The sequence below is a fragment of the Sturnira hondurensis genome, unplaced genomic scaffold (genome assembly GCF_014824575.4).
Source record: "Sturnira hondurensis isolate 20B ecotype Veracruz unplaced genomic scaffold, ASM1482457v3 Scaffold0021765, whole genome shotgun sequence".
NCBI classification, from domain to species: Eukaryota; Metazoa; Chordata; class Mammalia; order Chiroptera; family Phyllostomidae; genus Sturnira; species Sturnira hondurensis.
Window position 1 is genome coordinate 631,098 of NW_028094396.1, and position 14,338 is coordinate 645,435.

The 14,338-nt window shown below is 47.3% G+C and overlaps 1 protein-coding gene across 10 annotated transcripts in view; it reads left to right on the forward strand.

Annotated features, from left to right (window-relative positions):
- The window catches only part of KALRN (kalirin RhoGEF kinase), a 706,454-nt gene that overhangs the window by 588,217 nt on the left and 103,899 nt on the right, over positions 1 to 14,338 (forward strand). For 7 of the 10 annotated variants that reach the window (XM_037033693.1, XM_037033694.1, XM_037033695.1 and 4 more), the window contains exon 1: positions 12,289 to 12,541. The exons of the other annotated variants lie outside the window; for them this stretch is intronic. In XM_037033693.1, the coding sequence (XP_036889588.1) occupies positions 12,457 to 12,541 (85 nt within the window). In that variant the 5' untranslated portion in view covers positions 12,289 to 12,456. Of the gene's footprint in view, positions 1 to 12,288; positions 12,542 to 14,338 lie in introns of those variants that run through there. 10 annotated transcript variants of the gene reach the window in all.

The window sequence follows — 14,338 nt, forward strand, 5'->3', positions numbered from 1 at the left end:
AAGAATCAGTCAGGAATGAAGTATACACTAACTGAAACAAAGAACAATTTACAGGGTATCAACAGTAATGTGGATGAAGCCAAGAATCAACTCAGCAATTTGGAATGTGAGAATGCAAAAAACACTCAATCAGAACAGCAAGAAGAAAAAATAATCTAAAAAAGTGAGAATAGTGTAAGGAGCCTCTGGGACAAATTCAAGTGTGCCAACATTTGCATCATGGGGGTGCCATAAGAAGAGAGAAATTGAAAACCTGTTTGAAAAAATAATGACAAGTCCAGAAAGCTCAGAGAGTCTCAAACAAGATGAACCCAAAGAAGCCCACAGTGAGACACATCATAATTAAAATGCGAAGTATTAAAGACAAGGAGAGAATCTTAAATGCAGCAAGAGAAAAACTGTTGCCTATAAGAGAGCTACCATAAGACTATCAGCTGATATCTCAAAAGAAACTTTTCAGGCTAGAAGAGATGGGTAAGAAATATTCAAAGTGATGAAAAGTAAGGACTTACAACCAAGATTACTCTACCTAGCAAAGCTATCATTTAGAATGTAAGGACAGATAAAGAACTTCCCAGACAAGAAAAAGCTAAAGTTCTTCACCACAAAAAACATTAAATGAAATATTATAGGGTCTTCTTCTGTTTTTTATGTTTTACAGTTATTCCAATTTAAAGGGGTTTCTTTAAAAAGAAAATTAAAAATATAAACAATAAAAGGGCAAAAAATACATATCTATCAATAATTGAATCTATCCCTGACTTGAAATGTGGCTCAGTGGACTGAGTGTTGTTCTGCAAACCCAAGGTCACCTGTTCAATTCCCAGTCAGGACATATGCTTGGGTTGCAAGCCAGGTCCCAGGTAGGGGAATCCGAAGAGCAATCAGTTGATGCTTCTCTCACACATCAATGTTTCTCTACTTCTCTTTCTCACTCCCTTCCCTCTCTCGAAAAGTAAATAAATAAAATCTTCTAAAAAATAACTGAATCTAAAAAATGAAATAAATGAACAAGCAGAACAGAACTGAAGTATAGATACAGACAATGTTTTGATGTTTGCCAGATGGGCGAGATGTTGGAGGTAGATGGGCAAAAAAGATGAAAAGAATAGGAAGTACTAATTGGTCATTACAGAAGAGTCATGGGGATGTGAGTACAGCATAGGGAATACAGTAGCCAAAGAATATACATATGCATAACCCACGGACATAGACAACTGTGCGGGGACTACCTGAGGGAATTGGGCAGTCTCGATGGAGAGGGGCAAAGGGAGAAAAATTGGGACAACTCTAATAGCATAAAAAATAAGATAAAAAAATAAAAATAAATAAGATATAATTTAAATTTAAAGAAACAAACTTTAAAAAGAAAAAGAAAGGGAAGTACCTTAGGTCTTCTGGTTCACTCTGGTCCCAATATAGGGACCCCTTTCTAAAATGTTACTGATACGTGGTCAGCCAAAACGTTACTTGAGCATTCCAGGACGGGAGAACTCATTACTACCAGAGGAGGCCTGTTGCACTGAGTGCAATTCCGATGGTTAGAAAATGCCTCATATTGACTACTGAAATCCAGATACTTTTTGCCATCACTCCTCCTTAAGCCCACTGGTCCCAGTTCTCATTGTATTGAAACCCAGCAGTCTTAATTCTCTTTCTCCATCTCCTTCTGATCTTTATCTAGAACAAAGGAATTTGATTTGTGTATAAAATATTGGACGTTTCTTTTCTAAGGAACTACTTAAGAAGAACCTCACAATTTCTCTATAAATTCCTTTATGAAATCCTTAGAGCAGAACAAAACATTCTGGATTAAATTCAATAATCCTAACTTATAGAAAGTGATTATTGGTGTGTGCTGTTTTATAGTTCTTGTAACCATCCTTGGACTTAGGAACTTCCAGCCATATGGCTTTCCCCTGCACATCAGGAGCCCCTGGTCTCCCTCACAGATCTTATCCTCTTCTCTCAAGGCGCAAGACTTACAGGTCACTGCCTTCCATTCTGAGCCTCTCTGCAGGCTTGTCTTTTTTTCCCCGGTCATTCTCTACCGTCATTCCTATTGTGATTTGTTCGGAAATATCATTTTTATCACCTTTCATTCATATCCTCATTTGGTAACCTCAAGTGATTAACTTCAGTATGCTATGTTTAATTCATCCAAGCCTAACAAAGATATCTTCATTTGAGGCAATTTATTAGGTTGAACCTCCTGAAATTGCCATTTTTGTAGTCAAAAATGGTTGACTATCAGCAATTTCTACGTAGTTCCACCTAGTATGTTACAATCAGCCTGTATTTTCCTTGGAAGGGCATTTGCAAATTTTTGAGAAAACAGGGGAGGGTTCTGTTCTCGTGGCGTCAGATGGGCTAGGAAGATCAGGGTGTGGAATGAATGGAAAGTCATATAGCCTTAGTTTTGCATCTATGCAAAGAGAAGCTGATAAAATTGCATATCTCACAGAGTTGCTGGGAGGCTCAACAGTGGTAATGTTCAGTAAAACTGCCTTTAAACTGTGAGGTTGGTCTTTTGGTTTCCTGCACAGGCTAATATGTAGAATAAAACAAAAATGACCTGGCTACCACAAGGCTTTACAATAGTATGTAGTGGGCCATAAGATGAGATGATGAGAGGTATGGAGTAACTAAGGGTCTCAGTGTGGAAGACCTGAGTCTGAATCCTGGCTCCGCCACTGACCAGCTGGTGAGCACCATACTTAAAATCTGTACAACAGACCAGTAGTGCTCACTTCCCTCGACTTTGACTTCCCAGCATAGGTGTACCAGAGGCCATCCATTAACACTCATTTCCCTGCCTGCCCCTTATCTCACTTCTGATACCTTTATCAGGGTGAGTCTAGGGTGTTTCCAGTCCGAATCCATCTAGTTTCATCCACAGGTTTTGCAAAGGCCCTGACCTCACATCTAGTCTGCCCCCTCCCCTTTCCCTCAGACTTTATTCCTGGCCTATCCAGGGCCCTGTCTCCAGCCTACCAACCGCAGATCCATCTGGCTCTCTGATGTCCCAAGAAATGATGGTTTATTCCTCTTCTAATTTCTCTTGCCTTCTACACAGAGGGTCGAGAGATTGTATCTAATACATTTAAGCTGAAAATTCTTCTTCCCTGGCTGGCACTTCAGGCACCTCTCAGTGACGGATTCTCTTTCAGTGATTAGCTCTGCTCTCTGGTGGTAACATTTGGACCACACCAGAGTGATGGGCTGCCCTATGTGATGGAGGGCTGTGCAAGACTCTGAGTGTTGGGGTGGCCAGGCATGTGTCATTCTTCAATTCAAACAAGACAAAGCCAAAGGGGAGTTTTGTGAAAACTGCCTTCCTTATTTCGTTTTTAATTTAATTTCTTCCACTTACCTGTCTATGTTAGGATGGACCAGAAGTGGCTTAATGGTTATTGAACAACCATCTGGGAGCCCTCCCAGGATGTCGTTGCAGGAAGAGGGAGATAGGGAGGTACAGGTGCCGTGCAGTTCACCTCTTCCCCACCCTTGCCTCCTTCCCGTCCCACCCCACCCTTGCCTCCTTCCCGCCCCACCCCACCCCACCCCCGCCTCTTTTTAAAGACTAGGATCAGCAACAATGGTTAGAAAGTGAGCCCGAGGCCTACTTTGTTCTGGGTGAGATGTCTTGACTCTGGCTGGCGACTATCCCTCTGATATTATTCAGGATATTTAAGGGTTTTAGGAAGATGTCAGGCCAGGCCACTTCCTCCTCTAAATATATCCCAGTGTGGTGCTGCCTCCAAGTGCACCCAAAGCAGGAGGAGGACGTGTGCTGTCAAGAGAAAGAACTGATCTCTCTGGGGCCCTCCTGCCTTTTTTCTTTTTGTAGGAGTTTGCTGTGGCTTAGCTGGTGCCCAATGCCCGTTTCAAGAGCACATTTTCATGCCTCCTGGTGTGCACTGTGAATCTGTTAGATCTTCGTGAAGGTGATGCTTGTTATCATTCAGAGGGAAGGGAGGACGAGGCTTGACTAGTATCCTTGTCCCTTGGAGTCCTGTGAGCCACCTAATGGAGCTCAGAGCTAAGATGACAGTCAGATTTGATCCCAGATGGGGAAGGCTGCCACTGATTGTGCTTTCTCAGGAGATGCTGGAGAAGGTGGAGAGGAGGTCACCCCAGCAAACAAAATATTCCCCCCAAGAGAAGCCCAAGTGATTTTCTCTTAGAGCTAGCCAAGCCCAAACCTCTTGCCCTCAGGAGAAACCAGAAATGACATGCACCAAATGTGGCTTGGGAAGCAGAGAAGGCAGGCAGTTGTCTGACTGCTGGGGTATGCCCGCTGTCTGTTCAGGGAAGGTCATGGGGTCAGAGGTGAATGGATTAAAGGCCACAGTTTGAGAGGCTTTCAGCAGAGGCATTCTGATGCTGAATGGTCAGGCAGAGCGGTCAGAGTCCTATTCTCATCACCTCACTGCCTTCCCTTGGGTCACTTGAACCTTCCCCTGGGTCACCCTACCACTTGAACCTTGAGAAGAGCTCCCCCTCATCCAAGACCTGTGTAGAATTGAAACTGCTTTTTGAACCCCAACCCTGCAACATGTAGTCTTTCAGCTGACAGTACTTGCTATTTTTAACACCAGCTCCCTGTCTTCCAGGAGCAGAGAGACCATTCACTTGCTGAACAGCCTGTGCCCCTTTCTTTGTCCCTGCCATTGGAATATGGCTGGGCTGTCTAGTTTTCCCACCAGCGTCCACCAGCCCCAGCCAGGGATGTGGATTCTGATATCATGCCCGCTTTCCTCACTCTCCACAAGGCCCTGTGGGCCACAGGAGGTATGGTGTCCTACCTTTGTACTCAGGTGGGCAAATAGATGATTACCATTCCTGGCTCCCAATGCAGGGCAGAGACCCAAGCTGAAGATCCTGCTCAGCTCAAGCCATTCCCACGGCTCCTGTCTCACTGCGAGTACAAACCAAGGCCTTGGTGTGTCTGCAAGGACGCTCCTGCAGGGCCTGCCCTAGAACCTGTTCTCTGACTTCATCTCATACGTCTTAGTTTCCTTTTACTGCCATAACAAACTACGACAAACCTACTGGCTTCAAACAACACATTCATCCCCCTTCTGTTCTATCGGTTTAGAAATCCAACAGGGCTGTCACTGGGCCAGACTAAAGGTGCCAGCAGGGTGGCGTTCCTGGTGGAGGCTCTCAGCAAGAAACTGGTTCCTCACCTTTCCCACCGTCTAGCGTTCCTTGGCGTGTGGCCTCTTCCTCCATCTTCAAAGCCAGCAGCAGTGTTGCCTCTCTCTGATCCGTAGTCACGTCTCCCTCGGACCACAACGGGAAAGGGGCTCTGCTTTTAAAGAGTCTCATGATTCTATTGTGTTCACCTGGACAATCCAGGCTGACCTCCCCATCTCAAGGTCCTTCACATAATTACATCTGCAAAGCCCCTTCTGTCCTGTAAGGGTGCCTATTTACAGGTTCTGAGGATGATGTGGACGTCTTAGGGGGACCTATTCTTCCTATTACATCCTACCACTCTCCTGACCAGCCCTCCCGACTCCGCTTTTCCGAGGTCAAGCGATACACACCGCCATCCAGCACCTGCACCTGTGGTTCCCTGCCTGGGGCACTGCAGATACTCCAGACCCTGAGATGCCCGGGCGGCTTGCTGCCATGCTTCCTCCACATCCCTGCTCGAATACCACCTGGTTAGAGAGACCTGCTCTCACTGCCACCCTCTCCCATCACACTAGATGGGCCTTTCCCTGTTTTACTTTTCCTCACTCCATTATTCACTACCTGACATATTTATTAATGTGTATTATCTATTCCTCCCACTGCCCCACCCCCAGATTCTCCCTACAGGTACAGGAATTTTGTCTGTTTTGTTCATTGCTCTATCCTCAGCATCTAGAACAGTGACTAGCATATAAGAAGTTCTCAGTAAATATGGGAGGGAGGTAGAGAGGGAAGAAGGGAGGAGAAGGGAATGGAAGGAAGGAAGGAACCCTGAGGAGTTCATGCGTGAAGGACCAGGCTCAGTGCATTCTCCATCCCCTAAGAACTACAGGGGAAACCAGCTTAAGCTTTAGCAAGAAGGAGCTTAAGGATGGGAATGGGAAAGACTGTTCTGATGGTAGGAGTTCTGATTGAGGAAGTCTTTGAAACTCTATTTCCTGAGAAATCTTCTGTGGGGACACATGGGCTCAGCACCTCTCATTTATTTGGAATTGTTGAAAAGCCAGAAATATAAGGATGGGCTGTACCTCCCACATCCCTCCCAGCATTGAAGTCTTCAACAAACTGACTTGCATTACATCACGGCAAAATGCACTTGGCATTCAATGTATCAGAAACCGCTCCATCACACCCTGTGCGTCTACACGCTCCTGCAGCTGCTCCTGCCTGTGGGAGGGAAGGCGGCATTGGCAGTCAGAATCGAAACGCCCTCCTTTACAGTGGACACTTCGCAGTGGTAAGCCTTCCTAAGTTGAAACTCAGTCAAAGTGATAGACTGGCACTTCGACTGCCCTACTTTGGGAACACTTTGACCTATTTAGAAGTAAATATTTCTGGAAGTGGACAAAACCTGGGGTGATTTGTTTTTAGCAACTCCGGCTGCACCCATCTCTCACTTTGATAAATAGCTTCTCTCCCGAGCGCAGGCGGCTGCTCAGTGCAGACCTGCAGGAACCCGTCCTGGTTGCCTATGACCCTGCCTCTTCCCATAGAACACGAACACTGGCTGTCCTGGGGAGACATCTGAGTCTTCTGTGAAACCCCATAGTCTTCATCAGTACTGTCTGAACCACCCCCCTAACCTGGGGCCTGGTACGGACCGGAAGGTGATCCATGAAAACAAAGAGGATGATTGACAGGATGAGCTGGAGCTTCACTTTCTTGAGGATGAGTGAGATGGCCAGAAAGAGGTAGTCAGGTATCCGATAGGCAAGAACAGAAGCACCCATTTCCACGTAGAGGATAAGCTAAGTGATGGTTTAGTCACCGGAGTCCGGGAGCTGTCCCCAGGCGGATGGTCGTACCCACAGGGCCAGCAGTGGGGCAGCGGCCCGGGCACGCTGAACAGGGATAATGAGGAGAGGAGATGACAGGAGATGACTGTGCATAACGCTGGCAATCGTGCTTTTTCTGCAGACATTATTAAAATAGTACATGTTACTTCGGATTAGTTACCCACACAGATATTATACAATTTTGAAAGATATATTTGGAGTTCAAATTAAATATTGCACCTCCTTTCTCTAATCTTATGTGTTTCTGGTCACTGATGATTATCTCAGTTCCTCTTTTTTACGTAAAGACGAAACCCCTCCCCATGTCCAGTCCTGATCTGTCTCCAGTTTCCCTTTACTACCACAAAGAAACTGAACCACTCCATCTCCTAGGACTCACCCTGTTCTTTGTCTAGGGAACATGTCTTATTCGCCTTATATTTGTCACACAAATTTTGTATATGTATATATGAAATATATGTATATATGTATATATAGATAAACATATATAGGTTATTGTGGAGAGTAGATTTTCAGAAACCAATCATTTGTTGAATACACCATTGGTACTTGGCAAGAATCTTTGAATTTTAAGCCACCATCAGGGTTAAAACTTTCTATTCATAAATGAAAGCCAGGACAGGGTAATTTGGGGAAAATCGTCCACCACCCTGGCATCAGCAGCTGGGCAGTTGACAGGCCAGAAATCTACACAGGGAAGATGATGATTAAGGAGCGTAACAGGCCGTGGAAGGTAAGTCCAGGGAAAAGTGAAAGCATTTCAGTCCAGGTGCCTCCCCAACTCTATTGTCGACATGCAGGAAGTAATCCCAGAGTGTGTGTAGGTGGCCTGGAGCCCCAAGGTCAGGGGTTCTTAACTCTTAGTTCACACTGAAATCACCTGCAGAGCTTTTTAAAACTATAGATATGAATCTGGACGAGAGTCTGTGAGTGGGTGCTGGCAGTGAGATTCACTGCTGGAGGAAAAGGCGGGTCATTGGTGGGTCGCAGTGGGTGGGATGAGGAAAACGGGGCCTGTCCTCCGTTGTTCTCCAGGACACGGCCCAGAACCCGCTGAGCCCATTGGAGCATGCGCTGTAAGAGGTGTGCACTGTACTTGTCACAGAAAGAAGGTTCTCAGGAATGTCCAGGCACAGTTGCTATTCCTTCTGTCCCTGGGCTATGCTCTCGCTAAGAAATATGGGAAGTGTCATTTTGAAAGACTCTGTTCCTATAAATCAGAAGAGAACAATCCTAAAAGAAAAGTTTTCACCACCTGTGTGTCGGTGCAAAGGACAGATGCCTGAGGCCATGGCCCAGCACTACTGAAGCCTGTGGCTGACTAGCCAGGGGAGGGAAGTCCTATTAGTCCCCACTAATAGGCCCAGCATTTTGGTTTACCTGGCCTGTATGTCTGCAGACTGGGACTATCGGGAATTCTTTGGGGCTCTTCTGCTATGAGGAATGGAGATGAGGCGTAAAATAGACACACAGGTAGGCAGAACATCTTATTCATATGAAAATGGACTTTGGCTGGAGGCCTCACTAAAGACGAACTCTGCTAAAGATAAGCATAAGACTCCGCCGACTGTTTGGAAATTAAGAACACTGTACAGATATTGCTGTAACTCCAGTGAACTTTGGGAGTAGGTGGCTAGGTATTTGAAAACCCTGACATTAAAGACATTCAACTATCTTATGCCCTCCCCAAAAGGAGCTTACTGGGGGCTCAAATGAAGTCCAGGGATCAGTAATACTTGGGGGGAAAGCGTATCTAGTTATTCAGATGATATCAAAACTATCCTCTTATTCTCTCTTCCTCTGTCGCTCTCCCCTGTCTGTCTGTCTCGTCTCTTTCATCCACGTCAGCTTTATTCTCAGGGAGTTTCCTCCTGTGTGCTTAGGGCACGTCAGCCTCCAGCTGCTTTAGGCCTACATTGTACCAACTCAGAAATCTTGTGGGAAGCTGCTTTCCCAGTCGTTCTTGCTAAGGTATCACAGTGTTTGTTCATTGGCTGAAACTGGGTCATGTGCTTAAGCTGAGCCAATCCTCGTCACTGACTGGCCAAGCACAAATCACGGGCCCAAACTTGGAAGGGGCTGGGGGCCGTGCGGTCAGCCATGCCTCAAAACAAGTTCTGACGATGGAGGAGGACTGGTTCCTTAAAGAAAAATCAAGGTGCTATTATCAAAAACAAGTGAGCATAGATCACCAAAAGATGGGGGGTGGAAATCCTCTAAGCTACTAGTTCTCCAAGTGTGGTCCCTACAATAATATCAGCATCACCTGGGAACTTGTAGCAGTGGAGATCCTCAGGTCCCACCCACATCCACTGAATCAGAAACTGTGGGAGCCGGGCCCAGTCACCTGTGCTTTAACTCACGCCCCGCCCCGCCACACAGGTGATTCTGATGCAATTCAAGTTTGAGAACCACCAGTTATACCAGTGGCTCTCAGCCTATGCTGCACATTACAAGCACCTAGGAACTTTTAAAAATAGTAATGTCCACCTGTGCCCAAAGTGAATCGATCTGAATCTTGAGGCAGTGTTGAGGGTGATGGGGGGGAGGAGGGGAATACCCAGGCATCAGTGTTTCCTAATCTTGGTTCCACCCTAGAATCAATTACCTGAGAACTTTCTAAAAACAAAACAAAGCAAAATAAAACAAAAAACCTAATGCCTAGTATTTGCTAACATTTCCCTGATAATTTTAATAAGCACCAATGTTTAAAAACCATTGGCCTACTATATCCCCTCTAAATTGTCTTAAGGATATCACCTTAAAACATCTAGATGCAGGTTATAGGATTCAGGCACCTATTTTCTTAAATCCCTCAACTCAAAACTTGGGCAAATATCCGGTGTTGATTCTCTTTTCGCTCATGTACATGGCAAGTCTGCCCAGATGGCCAGCTCTGCAAGGGATGGGGTCGTTTTTGTGCACCAGTGTAGACCCAATACCCAGAGCAGAGCCTGGCACGTAGTACCAAAGGGGTGGACTGGGCGGGTAAACCAGGTAGTTACTGATTCTTGTGTCATAGCCCCCATGCAGCAAATCAGAAGAAAAGAAATTTGAATTTTAGAAGGGTGGAAGGTGCTGGCCATTTTCTGACCTGGGCTTACAAAGAACAGCAAAATGGGTGTTCTCTTTGGTGACACGGAAGAGAAAACTAGACAATCGTACTGGTTGCCACAGGTCAGAACTGAAACCCAGGATAACTATGATCCTGCAGTAATTCAATCTGGCAAGATGAGACTGACCAGTAGTTGGGATGGTCAGTGAATCAGGAATCTGGTGTGCAGGCTGCACAAGCAATTTGAACTTTCATTTCTCTGTTTTGTCTGTGGAGCACAGAGGCACGTTTCCTGCTCAACAGTGAGACCCTTAGGTAATGCTTGCCGAGGGAGGCCGTCAGGGGGGTGGCAGTGGTACAACTGGAAGTTACATTCCATTTCCCCTCTGATGTAGAGATTTTTAGAGTTAAACCATCAAAGCCTCATCATAATTCATTCATCCAGTTTCCTCAGATGTAATAGAGGACCCCACCTTACAAGGTTTTTTTTGTGTGGACAAATGAATTAATAGAAAGCAATTAGGAAACTTTTTGGCACATATAAATGCTCAACACATGTTAGCAATTGCTACCCATTAAGTTGTCTGCTATCATTTACTGAGCATCTACTGTGTTCCAACCGTGAGGCAGGTGCTGCAGCATATAGATAAACACGGCACAGCCCTGGCCAGGTGGCTCAGTTGGTTGGAGCATCCTCCCATAAACCACAAAGGTGGTGGGTTCAGTGCCCCATCAGGGCACATGCCTAGGTTTCAGGATCAATCCCCTCTACTCCCGTTGGGGTACAAAAGGGAGGCGACTGCTTGATGTTTCTCTTACATATCAATGTTTCTGTCCCTCTCCTTCTCTCTCTGAAATCAATGAGCATATCCTCAGGTGAGAATTTAAGATAAATAAGGCACAAATCTAAACAATTCAAGCTGAAAAAGGAAACCCCCAATACCGGTAATACCTACAAGTCTTGACCCTTGGCTGTATTTCCTTCTCTTGGGTGGGAATTGGTTACCTGAGTGATTCTGATTTGTATTCCCCTAACAAATCTCCCTGTCTTTCTGGTGAATGAGCCCTCTGTGCTTTGTGAGTATTGCATGTTTCCAGCCGTCCCTCTTTCTCAGAGCCGGACACAAGGGAATGGGAGAGATGGCCTGTGAGTGATAAACTCATCTACTCTCAGGTGGGTCCAGCTGATGCGGTCCAGGTGGGCTTGGTCTTGAACTATGAAAAAGTGTAAAGAAGAAACAGACAGGGATGTAATACAGAAATGACAGTTCCATGGGGTGTGCGTGATGGCGGTGGTGAATGGAAGCTGCCCCCGGAAGTGAGATGCTGGGAGTTTCTCTGCAGCCGTTCACTCACCTGGAACCATTCAGCATCTCTCTCACGGGCACTTCCATGGATGGGTCTTTTAAAATTCTGTTAGCAGGCCGTTGTCCTTCTTTTGTATACTTTTTTTTTAAATGCTGAAATTGAAGATCAAAAAAGTGCAGTGACTTGCCCGAGGTCAAACAGCGAAGTAGGTGGCAGGCAGCTTTGAACTTTGGTTTTATGACTCCAAATCCAGAGTGCCTTCCAACAACATCATTAAAGCCCACGAGCCAATAAAAAAGTGAAGTACTATTATCAGCGTTAGCGTGAAATGTCCAAAGGAGAAAAGTAAAAGGGATATGGAAGGTGTTTTCAATGCAGAGGAGGCTGACAGTGTTTGAAGGCTGAGGGGAAGGAGAAGTTGAACCCGTTGGAGAGGAAAAGCATTGTTGAGCCTTGAACCTAAATCTCTCCTGTCCCACATAGGGTGTCCATCCTTTTGGCGTCTCTGAGCCACACTGGGAGAAGAAGAGTTGCCTTGGGCCACACATTAAATCCACAACACTAAGAAAACTGATGAGCAAAGAAAGTACTTAAGTCAATTTACTATTTTGCGCTGGGCCGCATTCATAGCCATCCCTGGTCGAATGCCGCCCGCGGGTCGCGGGTTGGACACCCCTGTTGGTGGCCTTTGGGGAAAGGAAGCTGCACAGAAAGGAGGCGCATCGGTTTTGTGCCAGGGGCTTGGTGTGCAGCAGACCGTCCTCTCTCCCTGGTTTCCCTGTGGCCACAGCCCCGGGCGGCAGGCGTTGCTGAAGGCTGCGAACTCGCGGCTGCCGGGTACTCCGGCAAACAGCTGGACTTTGGAACTCCGCCCCCCTTAGGCCCTCCTTCCCTGCCCGGGCCCCACCCCTCCTGGCTCCAGCTCCCAGAACGTGAGACCGCGGCCGCGGTGTCCGCGGAGGACTGCTAGGAGTGACTTCGAGAGGGCGAGAGCTGGCTCCCGGGCCGCGGCGCTGAAGTTTCCTGCCCGCCGAGCTCCCCCGCGCTGCTGGCGTCCCGGGCCATGCTGGAGCGCTGGGGCCGCGCGGCAGCATGAAGGGCAGCGAGCGGGTTTACTCCCGAGGTCCCTCTCTGGGGTGGCTCTTTGCCCGGTGCTGCTGTTGCTTCCCGTGCAGAGGTGAGTGGCTGTCCGCCCTTGCGCCCTCGTTTAGCCAAAGACTGGGGCGGCTGAACGCAAGGGAAGGGTGGGAGGAGTAGGGCTGGATAGTGGAAGGGCGGCAAAGGGAGACGGTTTGCTGTGAACCTCGTTTATTTCGGTTTTCCTGGCAGAATTCGCGCGGGCTCGCTCTCATGGCTCGGTTCTGACTTGCCTGCGGAGCTGCAGTTTGGAAACTGTTATTTATCAGTGATTTTGGATGTCAGGACGCCGGCCTGCTGGGGAGTGGGGTGCGGATGCAGCGTGTGGGGAGGCGGCACTGGGAGCCGAGTGCGTGGCCCCGCGGGGGCAGAGCCCCAGTCCCCTGCTCTCATTTACATATGGATCTCAGCTGCGGGATTGACTGATGACTCCTAGCTATAGGAATGCGTTTGACACTTGTCTCTGCATCAGGAACTATTTTTGCCAAGTGACAATTTTCTTTAGGGACTGGAGCTGGCTTTTCTCTGCCTGGGATTTCACAGGCCTAAGTAGGTTTGCAACTCTGGGCCAGAGTTCGACTCATTAATTAACCAAGAACTCTTTACATACCCAATTAGGGCTGTATGTAATTATTCTGCTAATTTTAATGTTGTTGAGGAGACTTTCAGGAAGCAGCTAACTCCCCCCACTCCCAAATCAGCCTGCAAAACAAGGTGGTGAGAAGTATGACTGAGGGGGAGGCTATTGATTGGGTAGCCTCTCCTGAAAAAAAAAACAAACCTATTTTCCTAGATAGAGTTAGCAGATGTTCCCCAAGCTGTCCTGCCACTTCAGCATTTCCTAGCTGGGAGCGTGGGGGAAACAGAGATTCTGGTTCTGTATGGCCAGAAGTGAGGTGCGGCCTCCCACTTGACATTTGCCCTTTTCAAGGGTCCTCTGTTGGACCTGTAGCCTCCCCGTCCAGGTACAGGGCCCTGGTCTCTGTCTTCATGGTTGTCTAACAGTCCAGGTGGAACCTTCTCTCTTAGTTACTGATGAATGAACTTTATCCAAGTACCCCTTCGCCGTCTTCTATGCCACACAGACACCCTGACATATGCTCCACCCTGAGCAGCTATAAGGCTCCAAACACTAGTTAAATCGGAAGGACATTTCCCCAAATCAAAAATGATCATCGCCCCAGCATTAGAGTCTCTCCCTCTGAATTTAATCAGGACGGCCCAGAACTGTGTGGTAGCTCTCTCTCAGAGCCAGAATTCGGATGGAGGAGAAATCACAGAGGGTCAGTACCCTCACAAATACCCAAGCCTAGTTCAGAGACACTGAAAACCAAGGTTGGGAATTGAAAGAAAGGGGCATTAAAAGGGCGAGAAAGCAGGAAATAGCCAAAGGGAGTCAGAGTGGGTGGGTTTTGCTCTGCTTTCACTGGGAAGGGTTTCCAAGCAGGATTTCTTGGGAGTCCATTTCCTGTCCAAAGGCAGAATTCGGGGACTTGGGCGCTTTTCCAGATGCGTGGCAGCCCAGCTTCCCTACAGAGCAATTCTCTCGGGTCTCTCCAGTTTTTGCTTTGTGTGTGAATTGGCCTGGCTGTCCCTCTGAGCTGTGGCTGAGGAGGGGGTGGGTAGCCAGTTTAGGGCCCCTGCTGGGCTGCCTCCTGCCTGCTGGGTCCGGAAATGGAGGCTGCAGGCTCTTGGGCTTGGAGACAGGCACTGGAAGAAAAGTGATGTCAGATGAGACAGAGCTGGAGGAGACCGTCGATCCCCAGCTGAACACCGAGGGACCAAAAAGGCCCAGCAGTGAAAGCAGCTTTAAAGGGGAAAGGAGGTTAACAAATGT